General features: G+C 37.5%; 1 protein-coding gene across 5 annotated transcripts in view; it reads left to right on the top strand.

The window, feature by feature from the left end:
- The window catches only part of JMJD1C (jumonji domain containing 1C), a 317,595-nt gene that overhangs the window by 121,930 nt on the left and 177,493 nt on the right, over window positions 1-18,172 (top strand). For all 5 annotated transcript variants that reach the window (XM_025285105.3, XM_006054761.4, XM_006054759.4 and 2 more), the window contains exon 2: window positions 12,100-12,264. Coding sequence is in view for 4 of the 5 variants with exons in the window: in XM_006054761.4 (XP_006054823.4) it covers window positions 12,100-12,264 (165 nt within the window). In the remaining variant the exon portion in view is untranslated. The remainder of the gene's footprint in view (window positions 1-12,099; window positions 12,265-18,172) is intronic.

The raw sequence follows: 18,172 nt of genomic DNA, 5'->3' as shown, positions 1-18,172 counted from the left end.
GGAAAGCTTCCCCCCATCTTGTTTAGTAAAGCTCCTCGCTCTTACTCATCTTTTGTATTGTCTACAATTGTATTACTGTGGTGTCTAGAATGCCTTCATATGCTAAAAAAGAACTGCTCTGATGGTTTTCCTTCTTCTTAGCCATTCAGTACTTTAAAAGAGAGCTCTAAGCTTAGCCATTTTCAATTGCGTATCATTTGAATAATTGTCCAAAAGCTGTAAGTTGCTTAAGTTCTGTTTCCCTTTTTGTAAAACCTTACCCAGTGCATGGTAAGCACTCAGATTTTAGCTGCTGCTATCTTTCCTAATGTTATGGATTCAGTATTTCTGTCCTCCCCAAATTCATATGTCCTAACCCTCAGTGTGAAGGTATTTGGAGATGATGGTCTTTGGGAGACAGCTGGGGCTAGGTGAAGTCATGAGGCTGGGACCCTCATGGTTGGATTAGTTGCCTCCTAAGAAGAGACTGTCTGTGCTCCCACAAAGAAGAGGTCATGTGAGCACACACTGAGAAAGCAGCCTATCTGCAATCAAGGGAAGGTCCTTCTCTTAAGTAAACCTTGCTGTATTCAGTCTTCTAGCCTCTGGAACTGTGAGAAAATAAGTTTCTCTTATTTTTGGTATTTTGTTAAGGCAGCACATGCAGATTAAGACAATCATCATCATCAATGATACTGTATTAAATACTATACCTAATCTTTCCAACCCACCCCTCTTCCCTGATAGTTCAGTTGGTAAAGAATCCGCCTGCAATGCTGGAGACCCCGGTTTGATTCCTGGGTCAGGAAGATCCCCTGGAGAAGGGATAGGCTACCCACTCCTCTATTCTTGGCCTTCTGTGGTGGCTCAGCTGGTAAAGAATCCGCCCACAATGCGGGAGACCTGGGTTCGATCCCTGAGTTGGGAAGATCCCCTGGAGAAGGGAAAGGCTACCCACTCCAGTACTCTTGGAGAATTCCAAGGACTGTATAGTCCTTGGGATCTCAAAGAGTCGGACATGACAGGGCGACTTTCACTTCACTTCACTTCAGTCTTTCCAAAAGATAGTAGTAGTTATGTCTCCTGCATTGGCAGGCAGGTTCTTTACCACTAGAGCCACCTGAGAAGCCAAGTAGTATACATACCGAATTTTATAATAAGGAACTTAGATGACACGATAGGAATATAGTTCTTTTTTATTGAATGTAGAGAAAAGTAATTGAAACTTAAGCATCTTTGGATACTTTGCAATTCTTGGTGCATTTTGTTCACCAAGTAGTAAGATTATTTAGGTAACTTAATTCATAGAGGAATAAGCAATATAAATATCAAAAGCAAGCTTAATCTCACTTTATTAAATACTATAGATTTTGAAAGCAAGCTTGGTCTCTTATTTTACTGTTTACTATCTTTTTTGACCCTTTTTCTTATTTTGCTCCGTAGGGCTCCAACTTGTAGACTTAATATGGAAAGTCTTAAGGCCATTTGAAGTGTTTGGTTCTTCTACTTTTATGCCACAAAGGAGTCAGCTACCTGGACAGCTCTCTCTAGTCAGTGATTTTATCACATGCTGTGTGGATCAGCTTGTAAGGACTATCCCTGTGCTGCTATATGACTTAAACCTCTTATAAGATATTTTACTGTTTTCATTAACTCCATTAACTAACTCTTGATATTAGGCAACTGATTTCTCTGGATCTGTTCCCACTTTTGAAAAAGTTGGTCACAGTAGTGCCTACTTACAGGGTATATATAATGATCAAATGGCTTAGTATATGCACGTGCTGCTGCTGTTTAGTTGGTAAGTCTTGTCTCTTTGGGACCCCATGGACTGTAGCCTGCCAGGCCCTTCTTTCCATGGGATTTCCCAGGCAAAAATACTAGAGTGGGTTGCCATTTCCTTCTCCAGGGCATTCTTCTGACCCAGGGATTGAACCCCTGTCTCCTGCTTGGCAGGTGGACTCTTTACCACTGAGCCACCTGCGGAGCCCCCTAATACATGCACATAGCAGGCCCTGTTCAAGTGCTAGCTGTTTTTGCTGTTGTTACTGATATTGCCATTATTTTGATTATCAATAATACTTGTTAACTGTGATAGAGATTTGAATACCCCTTTGGAGATGAATGATTATCTGCGGTCCCCAGACTATTTCAGAATTTTCAGAACCTAGATTCATATAGCACAATGCATATTTAATTTTACTTGTTATGATTGTCATTCTAGTAAGATACTATTTTGGTGTGAATTTGTATTCTACTCCTCTATGGAATTGTCCTTACAATTTTAATTTTAGTTGACCTTAGCAAATTTAATGTAACTATACAGAATATAATACTTGTTTGTTAAAATGTTGGGTGGCTCAGTTGGTAAAGTGTCTGCCTGTAATGCGGGTAGACCCCTATTCTATCCCTGGGTCGGGAAGATCCCCTGGAGAAGGAAATGGCAACCCACTCCAGTACTTTTGCCTGGAAAATCCCACGGATGGAGAACCCTGGTAGGCTACAGTCGTGGGGTCGCAAAGAGTCGGACACGACTGATCGACTTCACTTCACTTCACAATGATGACTAAAATAAAAGAGAAAATAGCAGAAACCTCTTACGTTATTTCAAACCAGTTATTCCTTGGATTATGAAAGACTATTTTTCGTGTCTAATTCCAAATTCAGTTAATTTTTTTTAAGATCAACCTGTTTCTTTAAAATAATTCTTTTATGTGTTGATTATTCCTCAACATATTCCTCAAACATATTTGTTTAAGTTTGGCCTAGTTCATGTGAATGTCTGTTAATTTTGACCCTTAGTGTTAATAACTTTGGAAGGAACCTAAAATTATGGTTATATTGTTTACTTTTTTATGAAGTGAAATTTAAAAGAGATCTAATTTCCTTATTTTATATAATTTATATGTAATTATTTTCTTTAATATCTTTTTGTCTTAATAATAAATGAATTTCCCAAATGATTGTACTTTTGTTTTCACAATTTCTTCCAATAATCTAGAAAACTTATTTTAAATACAACTCTGTACCAGCAGTAATAAAAACATTATTTAGCTCTGATTTCTCAAATTCTTCTAATTGATTACTTCCTTATATATAAAGTGTATATATGAAGCCTGTATGTAAAACGTATATATAAAACCATTTGTGGTTTATCACAGGATATTCAGTGTAGTTCCCTGTGCTATATGGTGGGGCCTTGTTGTTTATCCGTTCTTTGTATAATAGTTTGCATCTGCTAATCTCCCTCCTTTCTTACACATTGATTTCTTATTACCAAAATATTTATATAGATTTGTAAATAGGTAAATCTTGTGGAAAAAACTAGTCTGTTTACCCCCTACTGCTAGTTTATAGAAAAATATCTATTAGATATCCCATGAGAGAAGATTTTATGGACAAAGAAATTGGGAAAATTTCTCAGTATGAACTCTCCCATTAATAATGTATAGTAAATCCTAGCATGTTAAGAGCCTGGAAGACCTGTGGTAAAATTAGACATGTGTTACTCGATGGACGTGAGTCTGAGTGAACTCCGGGAGTTAGTGACGGACAGGGAAGCCTGGCATGCTGTGATTCATGGAGTCACAAAGAGTCAGACACGACTGAGCAACTGAACTGAACTTTACCTTATTAGTTAATGAACTTTGTGCATGACTTACTTGGCTTCTCTAATGCTTATTTATTAATATATACAAAGAAGTGATTCTTGGTGTAGTCTGTGCTTTTATTTTTAATGTTAAAATTTCTTAGAGTGTAAGTGGTTTTAGCCTGTGTTGCTGGTTAGTTTTGGCAGAATCAAGTCTGGGAACTCTTAGTTCTTACATGACATTATGTAAATCCTCACCCTTCGTTTGGAGTAAATAAAAAGATGAGGCTATATTGCATTAATTTGTGAAATGCTGAGCTTGATGAAGGAGAAGCTGGAATCAGAATTGCCAGGAGAAATATCAGTAACCTCAGATATGTAGATGACACCACCCTCATGGCAGAAAGCAAAGAGGAACTAAAGAGCCTCTTGATGAAAGTGAAAGACGGGAGTGAAAAAGCTGGCTTAAAACTCAACATTCAGAAAAACTTAAGATCATGGCTTCTGGTCCCATCACTTCATGACAAATAGATTTGGAAACAGTGGAGACAGTGACAGACTTTTATTTTCCTGGGCTCCAAAATCTCTGCATATCATGACTTCAGCCATGAAATTTAAAAATGCTTGCTCCTTGGATGTAAACCTATGACCAACCTAGACAGCATATTAAAAAGCAGAGACATTGCTTGGCCAGCAAAGGTCTGGATAGTCAAAGCTATGGTTTCTCCAGTAGTCATGTATTGATGTGAGAGTTGTACCATAAAGAAGGCTGAGCGCCAAAGAATTGATGCTTTTGAACTGTGGTGTTGGAGAAGACTCTTGAGAGTCCCTTGGACTGCAAGGAGATCAAATTAGTCAATCCTAAATGGAATTGACCCTGAATATTCATTGGGAGGACTGAAGCTGAAACTCCAATACTTTGGCCCCCTGATGTGAAGAAATGACTCATTAGAAAAGACCCTAATGCTTGGAAAGTTTGTAGACAGGAGGAGAAGAGGATGACAGAGGACGAGATGGCTGGATTGCATCACCGACTCGATGGACATGAGCTTGAGCAAACGCCAGGAATTGATGATGGACAGGGAAGCCTGGTGTGCTGCATTTCACGGGTTCGCAAGAGTCAGACATGACTGAGCAACTAAACTGAATTGATAAGTGCACTAAATTCATGTGATAGCAACTTACTGTTATTGAAACCATGGTAAAAATAACTCAATTTGTCTTATATCATTTGATTTTGCACAAGAAACAGTTGTGGTTTTCTTTATAAATGTCATTAAATAGAGTATATTGTTGAAGAACGGAGCTTTTCTCAGTTTACGGTCATTGTTTTATTTGTGGTTGGAGAAAAATTAGATTCATGTAAGCTGAATACATGTCTTGAAATCAGGTGAGCAGAATCCACTTGCTAATTTAAAGCAATCAAGCCATGTAGTAGAAAAGAGACATTCTGTATTTAAACAGTAACTGTGTTTGAAGAGTTCAAAGGTTAGGTTAATTTTAATGGGCAAAATAGCGGAAACTGAATTGCATGATTGCTATTTATGTTTTTTTTTTCCTTGCCAATGATTGCTTTAACAGTTTGACAGCTTTTCTTTTAGGGATTTCCTATTAAATATATGTAAAACTGAGAATCTTGGCATATTGATATCTGTTGTAGAAAGCACATATTAAAAGAAAAACATTACAGTTTTTTAACTTTCCAGTGAGCAGTTCTTAGAATTCACTGTTATAGTATCTTGAGCTAATAACATATTTGTTGTTGTTCATTCGTTACCACGTCCAACTGGCGTCAGTGGTTGGGGCATAGACTTGGATTACTGTAATGATAAATGGTTTGCCTCATAAATGAACTGAGATCTTTCTGTCTTTTTTGAGGTTGCACCCAGGTACTGCAATTTGGACTTTTTTGTTGATTATGAGGGCTACTCCATTTCTTCTAAGAGATTCTTGCCAATAGTCGTAGATACAATTGTCTTCTGAGTTACATTTGCCCGTTCCCATCCATATTAGTTCACTGATTCCTAAGATGTCCATGTTTACTCTTGCCATCTCCTGCTTGACCACATCCAGTTTACCCTGATTCATGGACCTAATGTTTCAGGTTCCTATGCAATACTCTTCTTTATGACACTGAACTTTACTTTCCCCACCAGACACGTACACAACCGAGTGTTATTTCCCCTTTGGCCCAGCCGCTTCATTCTTTCTGGAGCTATTAGTAATTGACCCCAACTCTTCCCCAGGTAGCATATTGGACATCTTCCAACCTGGGTCGGGTGCGGGGGTCTCATCTTCTAGTGTTACATCTTTTTGCCTTTTTATACTCTTCACGGGGTTCTCATGGGAAGAATACTGGCGTGGATTCCCGTTTCTAACTCCAGTGGATCATGTTTTGTCAGAACTCTTCACTATGACCATTCCATCTTGGGTGACCTTGCATGACATGGCTCGTAGTATCATTGAGTTACACAAGCCCCTTATCATATATGAGGGAGAATAAAGTATTTTCCACATATTTACTATCACATACTGATTTTTTTTTTCATACTGATTATTTTTGATAATTATTTGTTTAGCCTTTTTCTCTCATCATATTCACTACATGGTAAATTGTTGCTATGTATGCATGGCTGTTAACTCTTGATGTATATCTCTAATTTCTGAAGTTCCAGTGTTCATCTTGATTGGCTCTAATATGAAATCTGGTATTTACTCTGTGAAATCTTCATCCTTTTCTTTTATCTACAGAATTATGAAACCAGTGACTAATCAGTAAATAGATCAGTTCTATTCATGTTGCCTTTAGTACCTTTTTTCTTTAGTGTTGTAGTGCTTTTTCCCCAAATTTGTCATTTATTTGTGTTTATAATATGTTTTGCACTGTGGTGGATACTCAAAAAATTTAACAAGGACCTTACTTTGCTAGGCACTAGAGATGCAAAAAAAGATGAAGGTATACTAATCCTTGCCCTCAAAGATCTTGTATTTTAACTAGTAAGACAGGGGACTAAGTGTATAGAAGGATCTAATATAGATGAGGAGGGAGTTAATACAAAGTAATGTGATAATTAAACAAAAGTAAGTATTTACTAAGCACAGCACAATGTGTTAACTTACAGTGTTTTAGATAGGTTTACAGATTGAAAGAAATTATGCCTCTCTAAGCCTCTTCCCATTTACATACCCATATTTTGTAAGGCTAATAAGTTTGTTACTGATCAAGTTAGCAAGGTACAAAATCTTACCTGTGTTGGTATGTAGGTAATCTAACATTGCCATTGTGTATCCCTTGCTATGTATACCAAGAAAGCAAAACCTTGACTGCTCTTTATCTGGGCCATTTCTCAGGGTTGTATTTGCAGTGAGTGGCAAGGAGGGATGAGGCAAAGACTTTACCAAACAAACAGGCTTGCTTCCACTTAAAATAAAAGTGGAAGACTATTCCATGGTCATTGTTCTTCTTTCTGTGTATATAGGTGTTCATCCTGGGCCCTTCACTTCCTTCCCATGGGAGTTGGGAGGCAAGAGGAACCAACATAAGTAGCATGCTGATACTCTGTTTTAAGTAATAAGTAGCTTTTGCTCTAAGTAATGAAGTCTTAGGGGTCTTGTGTCCTTTGCCAGAGTCCATGAACAGTAGTAAGGTAGCTTGTTAGCATGCACGCACACGCGCACACACACACACACACACACACACACACACACACACACAACTGTCTACCTGTTTACCTACCTATCTGTCTACAGTAAACTGTCAAGTCCTTCACTGTTGTAGATATTATGGAGGTAAATTGGCTTTACAGCAAAGAAGCAGAATGTCTGGTTTCAGTTTCCTTCTGTCCCCAGGTGCTAGCAGATTCCTAAAATAGCCCATAATACTGTCTATGCAAGATAAGTATGAGTTTAGAAAGTTCACTTCTAGATGAAACTTTTAATTTTACATCAAGGACTTTGCATTTGAAGAATTTACGTTGAGTATATGTCCTTTCAGATTAAAAATACACCATCGATCTTTAGGTTCTTGACTGAAATATTTTGTTCAGTTCAGTTCAGTCGCTCAGTCGTGTCCGACTCTTTGCGACCCCATGAATCGCAGCACACCAGGCCTCCCTGTCCTTCACCAACTCCCAGAGTTCACTCAGACTCGTGTCCATCAACTTGGTGATGCCATCCAGCCATCTCATCCTCTGTCGTCCCCTTCTCCTCCTGCCCCCAATCCCTCCCAGCATCAGGGTCTTTTACAGTGAGTCAGCTCTTCGCATAAGCTGGCCAAAGTATTGGAGTTTCAGCTTCAGCATCAGGCCTTCCAATGAACACCCAGGACTGATCTCCTTTAGAATGGACTGGCTGGATCTCCTTGCAGTCCAAGGGACTCTCAAGAGTCTTCTCCAACACCACAGTTCAAAAGCATCAATTCTTTGGCGCTCAGCTTTCTTCACAGTCCAACTCTCATATCCATACATGACCACTGGAAAAACCATAGCCTTGACTAGACGGACCTTTGCTGGCAAAGTAATATCTCTGCTTTTGAATATGCTATCTAGGTTGGTTGTAACTTTCCTTCAAGGAGTAAGCGTCTTTTAATTTCATGGATGCAATCACCATCTGCAGTGATTTTGGAGCCCCAAAAAATAAAGTCTGACACTGTTTCTACTGTTTCCCCATCTATTTCCCATGAAGTGATGGGACCAGATGCCGTGATCTTAATTTTCTGAATGTTGAGCTTTAAGCCAACTTTTTCACTCTCCTCTTTCACTTTGATCAAGAGGCTTTTTAGTTCCTCTTCACTTTCTGCCATAAGGGTGGTATCATCTGTATATCTGAGGTTATTGATATTTCTCCCGGTAATCTGATTCCAGCTTGTGCTTCTTCCAGCCCAGGGTTTCTCATGATGTACTCTGCATATAAGTTAAATAAGCAGGGTGACAAGATACAGCCTTGACATACTCCTTTTCCTGTTTGGAACCAGTCTGTTTTTCCATGTCCAGTTCTAACTGTTGCATCCTGACCTGCGTACAGGTTTCTGAAGAGACAGGTCAGGTGGTCTGGTATTCCCATCTCTTTCAGAATTTTCCACAGTTTCTTGTGATCCACACATTCAAAGGCTTTGGCATAGTCAATAAAGCAGAAGTGGATGTTTTTCTGGAACTCTCTTGCTTTTTCCATGATTCAGCAGATGTTGGCAATTTGATCTCTGGTTCCTCTGCCTTTTCTAAAACCAGCTTGAACATGAGGAAGTTCACGATTCATGTATTGCTGAAGCCTGGCTTGGAGAATTTTGAGCATTGCTCTACTAGCATGTGAGATGAGTGCAATTGTGTGGTAGTTTGAGCATTCTTTGGCATTGTCTTTCTTTGGGATTGGAATGAAAACGGACCTTTTCCAGTCCTGTGGCCACTGCTGAGTTTCCCAAATTTACTGGCATATTGAGTGCAGCACTTGCACAGCATCATCTTTCAGGATTTGAATAGCTCAACTGGAATTCTATCACCTCCACTAGCTTTGTTCATAGTGATGCTTTCTAAGGCCCACTTGACTTCACATTCCAGGATGCCTGGCTCTAGGTGAGTGATCACACCATTGTGATTATCTGGGTCATGAAGCTCTTTTTTGTATAGTTCTTCTGTGTATTCTTGCCACCTCTTGTTAATATCTTCTGCTTCTGTAAGGTCTATACCATTTCTGTCCTTTATTGAGCCCATCTTTGCATGAAATGTTCCCTTGGTATCTCTGATTTTCTTGAAGAGATCTCTAGTCTTTCCCATTCTGTTGTTTTCCTTTCTTTCTTTGCATTTATCGCTGAGGAAGGCTTTCTTATCTCTCCTTGCTATTCTTTGGAACTCTGCATTCGGATGCTTATATCTTCCTTTTCTCCTTTGCTTTTTGCTTGTCTTCTTTTCACGACTATTTGTAAGGCCTCCCCAGACAGCCATTTTCCTTTTTTGCATTTCTTTTCTATGGGAATGGTCTTGATCCCTGTCTCCTGTACATTGTCACGAACCTCTGTCCATAGTTCATCAGGCAGTCTGTCTATCAGATCTAATCCCTTAAATCTATTTCTCACTTCCACTGTATAATCATAAGGGATTTGATTTAGGTCATACCTGAATGGTCTAGTAGTTTTCCCTACTTTCTTCAATTTAAGTCTGAAATTGGCAATAAGGAATTCATGATCTGAGCCACAGTCAGCTCCTGGTCTTGTTTTTGTTGACTGTATAGAGCTTCTCCATCTTTGGCTGCAAACAGTATAATCAGTCTGATTTCGCTGTTGACCATCTGGTAATGTCCATGTATAGAGTCTTCTCTTGTGTTGTTGGAATAGGGTGTATGCTATGACCAGTGCATTCTCTTGGCAAAACTCTTACAAGCCTTTGCCCTGCTTCATTCCATACTCCAAGGCCAAATTTGCCTGTTACTCCAGGTGTTTCTTGACTTCCTACTTTTGCATTCCAGCCCCCTATAAAGAAAAATACATCATTTTTGGGTGTTAGTTCTAAAAGGTCTTGTAGGTCTTCATAGAACCGTTCAACTTCTTCAGCGTTACCGGTTGGGGCATAGGCTTGGATTACCGTGGTATTGAATGAATTGTCTTGGAAATGAAGAGAGATCATTCTGTCATTTTTTAAATTGCATCTAAGTACTGCATTTCGGACTCTTTGTTGACCATGATGGCTACTCCATTTCTTCTAAGGGATTCCTGCCCACAGTAGTAGATATAATGGTAATCTGAGTTAAATTCACCCATCCCAGTCCATTTTAGTTCACCGATTCCTAGAATGTCGACGTTTACTCTTGCCGTCTCCTGTTTGACCACTTCCAATTTGCCTTGATTCATGGACCTGACATTCCAGGTTCCTATGCAATATTGCTTTTTATAGCATCGGACCTTGCTTCTATCACCAGTCACATCCACAACTGGGTATACCATATTTTTATCCGTGTGTGTATGTATTGTTGATAAGGGGAAAGCAAAAATAGTGCTAATGTTTTCCTGAACCTTGTCTCAACTTCAGTTTACTGGTGTTACCCAAAACCCTTTTATGCAGAATTGAGTAACTGAGAACCTTGAAAGATTTAAAGTAGTGGAGAAAGTAGTATCATTTGAAATATTTGCATAACATCAGATGGCCTCAGCGTAACCTCTAAGGATACGTTTGTAGAAGACAGCAGAGCTTCTGCTATGAGTTTGTGCGGGTAACCGTGAACAGAGATTATATCCTTAAACAATGTATTTCTCTCTTCCCCAATTCTAATACATAAACATAGCTAAGTAGCTTAGTAATGGGCAGGGGCAGAGATATCTCAAGTCAAACGTATGTTTTACCAGTTTACCTCCATGTTTAAAATTCCATGATTGCAAGAGTATGAGATTTGTAATATTTGTTATGTACTTTGTATGTATGCAGCAGTGATGTGTTCCCTGAAACAGTTCTACCCTCAGTGAGTTTGTACCCATTATTTGATTATATACTGATAAAACTGTATGAAAAATAACTGCTTGTTGATGTTCACAGTTAAGTTTGAATAGAGGTGGGGGGTATACACATCCTCCAAGAAGTTGAGCAAGGCCAGAAGAATAAACAGAATTTAAGTAAGTGGAAACAAACACATCAGGTAGGTGTAAGGGAGCAAAAGATGGCTAGAAGAAAAACATAAGAATAAGACTGCCTCCAGCATAACTAATAATCTTGTAGGGAAGACAGCTCTATGAAACAGATGTATGAATGAAAAAGAGTGAGGGTGGGAAAAGAAAAGTTAAATGATTGCATGACTTAGAATAAAATAGCTTCGGTTTCCCAAATATAACATCCTTGTCTTGTTCCTGTTTTGGTGGAAAAGCTTTCCAGTCTTTCAGCATTGAGTATGATTCAGCTGTGGGGTTTTCATTTTCATTATTATTTTCATTAAGTTGAAATAGTTTCCCTCTAGTCCTGGTTGAGTATTTTTGTAATGACAGAGTGATCAGGTTGTCAAGTGCTTTTTCTTTGTCAGTTAAAATGATCGTGTCGTTTGCTTCATTCTGTTAATCTGGTATGTTACATTAATTGATTTTTCATATGTTGACCATCCTTATACTGCCTTCTGTCTTTGTACTGAAAAGTTTTGTTGGAAAAAAGCCAAACTCATTTGTTTACATTCTGTCTATGTCTATTTTGATACTAGAAAGTCAGAGATACGTAGTTAAGTCATAAGGTCTGCAAAGCCTAAAATAATTTCTGTTTGGTCCTTTGAAAACATTTCCTGACTTCTGCTTCTAGAATCATCAGTATCAACGTAGTTCATTAGTAGATACTCGCCAATCTGTACTGAACAATATTATGTGAATTGCTTTTCTTAGTAAACTTACTGTTTATCTTCCTGTATACAATAAGTGTTATAATTTGTTTAAAGAGAGATAAAAATGATTTTTAAGAGAACTGTTAATTTGAATAATGAATTTGTTAATGGCTTTTGTAATTTAACTTCATGGCTTAAATTTTAAAATATCACACTCTCCATTGCTTATGAGTTTTATTTTCTTTTCCTAGGTGTATGTGGAATTTGATGATCTTGAGTGGGATAAACGAGAGTGGGTTAAAGTTTATGAAGATTTTTCAACCTTCTTGGTGGAATACCACTTAATCTGGGCCAGAAGGATCAACCCTAGCCAGACTCAGGGATCAAAGAGCAAACAGATTCAGTGGCCTGCATTGGTAAGATCTATATTCCTTATGTCATTAATAATTTTCAGTTGTTTGTTTTAAAAGAATTAAGAGCTAAATATAAGTTTTGAGCTTTCTTAGTGATGAAAGATTAATATTTCTGAGAAGTGGCTTCTCCCCACCAATGCAAGAAACATGGAGAAACCTCGATTGAGGAGAAACCTCGATCCCTAGGTTGAGAAGATGCCCTGGAGAAGGAAATGCCAAGCCACTTCAATATTCTTGCCTGGAAAATCCCATGGACAGAAGAGCCTGGCAGGCTACAGTCCATGGCATCACAAAAAGTTGGACACAACTTAGCCACTAGACAAAAATAACAAAGCTCTGAAGTAGCTGGCAGATATTTCAAAATACTACTTCCATTTTCTCAAACATTTTTATGTCTTTTTGTTAATACTCTTTCAGCATATTTCGTCCACAAATAGTTCATTCTGTTTTTTAGGGGAAACATAAATTGAAGTGATGACTGCTTAGGGATAGTTGACTGATTTGTATGCAATGTGAAAGAATTTTTCTGAATGATACTTTGTGGGTTACTTTTTATAAATCATTAAGTAGCATATGGTTTTCTTTGTTAAATTTTGTCAAAATTGAGTGAATCATTGTGGATAATATCTGATATTTATGGAAGAATTACATTTGATCCTTGAACAACATGGATTTAAACTGTGCGAGTCAACTTGTATGTGGATTTTTTTCTAATAAATATGTACTCCTATGCTACACTATTTGCAGTTGGTTCACTCTACAAATGGGGGACCACAGACATGGAGAATGAATTGAGAAGTTATATACATGTACTTTAAACTGGTTTGAGGGTTGAGTTGTAACCCCCATGTTGTTTAAGGGTCAATTGTGGATTTTAAGGTAGTAAGAAAAAATTACTTCATATCAGGAGATACTCCATTTAAGAAAACAATAGATTGCAGTGAATTCTCATCATTAATTCTGTAGGGGAAAAGTCACATCTCTTTAGCCATTATTATCCCTGTTTTCTGGAAGAGTATTCAGCATTTAATAATTATTCAGTTTGAATAAAATAATTTTCTTATATTAATATCAAAGAAATATGTTAAAGGCATTGAAATACTAATTTAGGTGTTTGGTATATATAAAGATACTTTTAGAAATTTTTCAACATTAATTAACTACATAGAAGGATAGTTTAATTTGTTGGCAATCGGAGTGCTTTAAATTTTGTTTTAGTTAACCATTTAAAAGTGTAAGGAGGTAAGTGGATAAAAAGCAAAGATTGGGAGGGAAGGAGAGAGAGAATAAAATGAATTAAAGGCATTTTAAAAAGAATATAATATGGAAAGATGAAAGGTAATATTTATGAGCTATAGTTTTGATAGGATAGTTTGAATATTCTAGGAAAATAAAGAAGACAATATTATTCAGTAAGATAGATTTTTAAAAAATATTTGTTGAAGGAGTGTTTTATTGTTTAGTCGCTAAGTCGTGACTGACTCTTTGCAACCCTGTGGACTGCAGTGCGCCAGGCTTCCCTGTCCTTCACTATCACTTAGAGTTTGCTCAGACTCATGTCCATTGAGTTGATGATGTCATCCAACTGTCTCATCCTCTGTCTTTTGGATTGATAATATGAAGTTTTTAAACCATCACTAGTATGCTTTCTAATTTTATAAACAACTCAAAAATTGGATGAAATCTGTAATTATCACATATATGTGAATTTTGAATGAAAAGTTTCAAAAGCAGTAATATTAATAATACCAGAAAGTATTCCCTGGGAACATAGTTAAAGAATAGACAGAACTTTAGAAAAATCTTTGCCTTTTCTTAGAGACAGTTAAAATTAAGGTGAATTCCTAATGTATATTTATAAATTACTCATTTTGGAGAAAGTTTCTAATAGGAAATACTATTTAATAATAATTTTATCATATTCTACAAATTTGTTTCTGTTAAATCTTTTAACCCCACAAAACTACTTAAATAAACACCAAACTTTAAAAAATTCAACTTATTTTTTAAATAAAAAAAAGTACTGGAGAAGGAAATGGCAGCCCACTCTAGTGTTCTTGCCTGAAGAATCCCATGGACAGAGAAGCCTGATGGGCCACAGTCCATGGTCACAAAGAGTCGGACACAACAGAGTGACTAACACTTTCGCTTTCACACATTGTAAAAAACTTGGAAAGTGCTAAATAGTGTAAACTAGAAAATCATAATCATTCTATTTCTGCCTCCAAGGAATATTTCTAACTTAATTCGTTGACATATTTTCTTAAAAAGTATATGTCTCTGCTTTCTTTTTTTTCAAGCATAGAATTAAATAGTGTTTTGGAATTGTGGTATAATGTGCTTAACATAGAATTTTCCATTTTACTAATTTTTAAGTTTAAAGTTCAGTGGTATTAACTACATTCACACTGTATTTCAGTGTACAGAAATTATTCCATCTTACAAAACTGAAACTCTATATCCATTAAACATTAACCCCTATTCCCTCCTTTTCTCAGACCCTAGGAACCATCATTTTGCTTTGTGTCTTCATGATTTTGACTCTGCTGTACCTTACATAAGTGGAATCTTACAGCAGTTGTCTTTTTGTGACTGACTTATTTCACTTAGCATGTCTGCAATGTTCATCTGTGTTGTAACCTGTGTTAGAATTTCCTTCCTTTGTGGTATAAGGCTGAATGGTATTCCATTGTATGTATATACTATATCATGTTCAGTGATTTGTCTGTTGGTGTATACTTGTATTGCTTCCACCGCTTGGCTATTGTGAAGAATGCTGCTGTGCTCTTAGGGTTACATCTATCTCTTGGAGACCATGCTTTCACTTCTTTGGGGTAAATATTCAGAAGTGTAACTGCTGGATTATATGGTAATTGTGTCTTTTAATTTATTTTGCAGCGACTGTCAGAGCAGCTGTATTACTTTACATTCTAGCCACCTCTTGCTCCCCTCAAGTTTTTGTAATAGTCATCCTAATGAGTTTGAGGTGATAATCTCCTTGTTGTTTTCATTTGCATTTCCCTAATGATTAGTGATGTTGAACATCTTTTCATATGCTTATTGGGCATTTGTATATCTGCTGAAAAATGCTTCTTCAAATTTTTTGCCCATTTTTGAATGGGATTGTTTGTTTCTGTGTTACTGAATTTTAGGGGTTCTCTGTAGTATTCTGGATTTTGATTTCTTATTAGATTTGATCTGCAACATATTTTCTACCATTCTGTGGGTTGTCTTTTTACATGGTGATAGTGTCTTTCCATGCACAAAATTTTAAAATTTTCAGTAAGTTAAATTTGTCCACTGTTTGTTTTCTTACCTTTGCCTTTGGTGTTATATCCAAGAAATCACTGCCAATTTCATTGTCATCAAGTTTTTGTCATGTTTTTTAAGAATTTGAATGTTTTAAGTCTTATATGTAGTCTGTTGATCCATCTTGAGTTAATTTTTGTATGCGCATTAGATAAGGCTCACTACCATTCCTCTGTTAGTGAATATTCCATTTCCCACCATCGTTTGTTAAAAACACTGTCCTTTCTCCATTGAATATTCTTGACACTATTATAAAAACTTTTTTTGCCATATACATAAGATTTTATGTCTGGTCTTTATTCAGTTTCTTTGTTATGTGTATCTCCCTTTATGCCAATACCACACTGCTCAGTGTTAGTTTATAGAAAGTTTTGAAATCAGGAAGTGTAAGTCCCTCAACTTTGTTTATTTTGAAGATTGTTTTGGCTGTTTGGTGTCCCTGGGGATTCCATTTCAGATTCAGGATGGGTCTATTTCTGCAAGAAATGTGGGGCTTTTCATGGGAATTGCATTGACTGTGTGGATCACTTTGGACAGTATTGATCTCTTAATAAGCCTTCCAGTCCATGAACACATATCTTTCCATTTATTTTCTGTGTCTTTTCAATTCTGTTAGCAGTGTTTTATGGGCTTCCCTGGTAGTCAGATGGTAAAGAATCTGCCTGCAATGAGGAGACCTAGGAGATGTGGGTTCTGTCCCTGGGTCCAGAAGATCCCCTGGAAAAGGAAATGGCCACCCACTCCAGTATTCTTGCCTGGAGAAGTCCATGGACAAAGGAGCCTGGTGGGCTACAGTCCATGGGTCGCAAAGAGTCGGACATGACTGAGCGACTAACACACTGCAGTGTTTTGTAGTTTTCAGTGTACCAGTGTTTTCCCTCTATGGTTATTCCTACATAATTCAGCTTTTTCAATGCTACTGTAAATGGAATTGTTTTGTTAATTTTATTTTCATATTTTTCATTACTAGAGTATAGAAATGTAGTTGACTTTCATGTGCTGATTTTATATCTTTCTTCTTAGCTAACAGATTAATTGTGAAAACCTGGAAACTTTTCCAGACCAAGACAGGATGATACTTAGATAACGGGGAAAAAAGGATCTAAGTTTGGAAAATAAGTAGTAAAAGTTTTGTTTGGCAACGGTATGACTTTGTGTGGTCATACCATGCACAAATGTGAAAGCTAGTAAATGAGGGACTTCCCGCACTGTCCAGTGGTTAACTCTTCACCTTCCAGTACAAAGGGTGTGGATTAAATTCCTGGTCAGGGAGCTAAGATCCTGCATGCCTATGGCCAAAAATAAACCAAAACACAAAGCAATATTGTAACAGATTCAATACAAACTTGAAAAATGGTCCACATAAAAACTTAAAAAAAGAAAAAACTAATGCATTCAGCAGAGCAGCAGGATACAAAATCAAGGCTTTCTTTTAATCATTAGTTTTAGCTGAGGCTTCACTAAAATTGTAGATCCTGGAAAAAAAAGAAAGTAGGTCCTGGGTTTTCTATTAGTTAATGTTTCATTCTGTTTATTTCTCCTCAGTTTTTAATGGCTGCCTAATATTGTATCCTGTGATAATCCATTTACCTAGTGTTTGGTAATTTCAGTTTAGTTCAGTCTCTCAGTCCTGTCTGACTATTTGAGACCCCATGAATCGCAGCACGCCAGGCCTCCCTGTCTATCACCAACTCCCGGAGTTCACTCAAACTCATGTCCATCGAGTCGGTGATGCCATCCAGCCATCTCATCCTTTGTCGTCCCCTTCTCCTCCTGCCCTCAATCTTTCCCATCATCAGGGTCTTTTCAGATGAGTCAGTTCTTTGCATCAGATGGACAAAGTATTGGTGTTTCAGCTTCAGAATCAGTCCTTCCAATGAATATTCAGGACTGATTTCCTTTAGGATGGACTGGTTGGATCTGCTTGCAGTCCAAGGGACTCTCAAGAGTCTTCTCCAACACCACAGTTCAAAAGCATCAATTCTTTAGCACTCAGCTTTCTTTATAGTCCAGCTCTCACATCCATACATGACTACTGGAACAACCATAGCTTTGATTAGATGGACCTTTGTCTGCAAAGTAATGTGTCTGGCTTTTTATTATGCTGTTTCGGTTGGTCTTAGCTTTCTTCCAAGGAGCAAGTGTCTTTTAACTTCATGGATGCAATCACCATCTGGAGTGATTTTGAAGCCCCCCAAAATAAAGTCTGTCAGTGTTTCCATTGTTTCCCCATTTATTTGCCATGAAGTGACGGGACCGGATGCCAAGTTGTTAGTTTTCTGAATGTTGAGCTTTAAGCCAACTTTTTTCACTCTGCTCTTTCACTTCCATCAAGAGGCTCTTTAGTTCTTCACTTTCTGCCATAAGGGTGGTGTCATCTGTGTATCTGAGGTTATTGATATTTCTCCCAGCAATCTTGATTCAAGTTTGTGCTTCTTCCAGCCCAACATTTCGCATGATGTAGTCTGCATATAAGTTAAATAAGCAGGGGGACAATATACAGCCTTGACATACTCCTTTTCCTATTTAGAACCAGTCTTGTTCCATGTGCAGTTCTAACTGTTGCTTCCTGACCTGCATCCAGGTTTCTCAGGAGGCAGGT

This window comes from Bubalus bubalis, chromosome 4 (genome assembly GCF_019923935.1).
Source record: "Bubalus bubalis isolate 160015118507 breed Murrah chromosome 4, NDDB_SH_1, whole genome shotgun sequence".
In the NCBI taxonomy this organism is placed as follows: domain Eukaryota; kingdom Metazoa; phylum Chordata; class Mammalia; order Artiodactyla; family Bovidae; genus Bubalus; species Bubalus bubalis.
The sequence above is the reverse complement of the archived record's forward strand: the minus strand, read 5'-3'. Positions and strand labels throughout refer to the sequence as shown.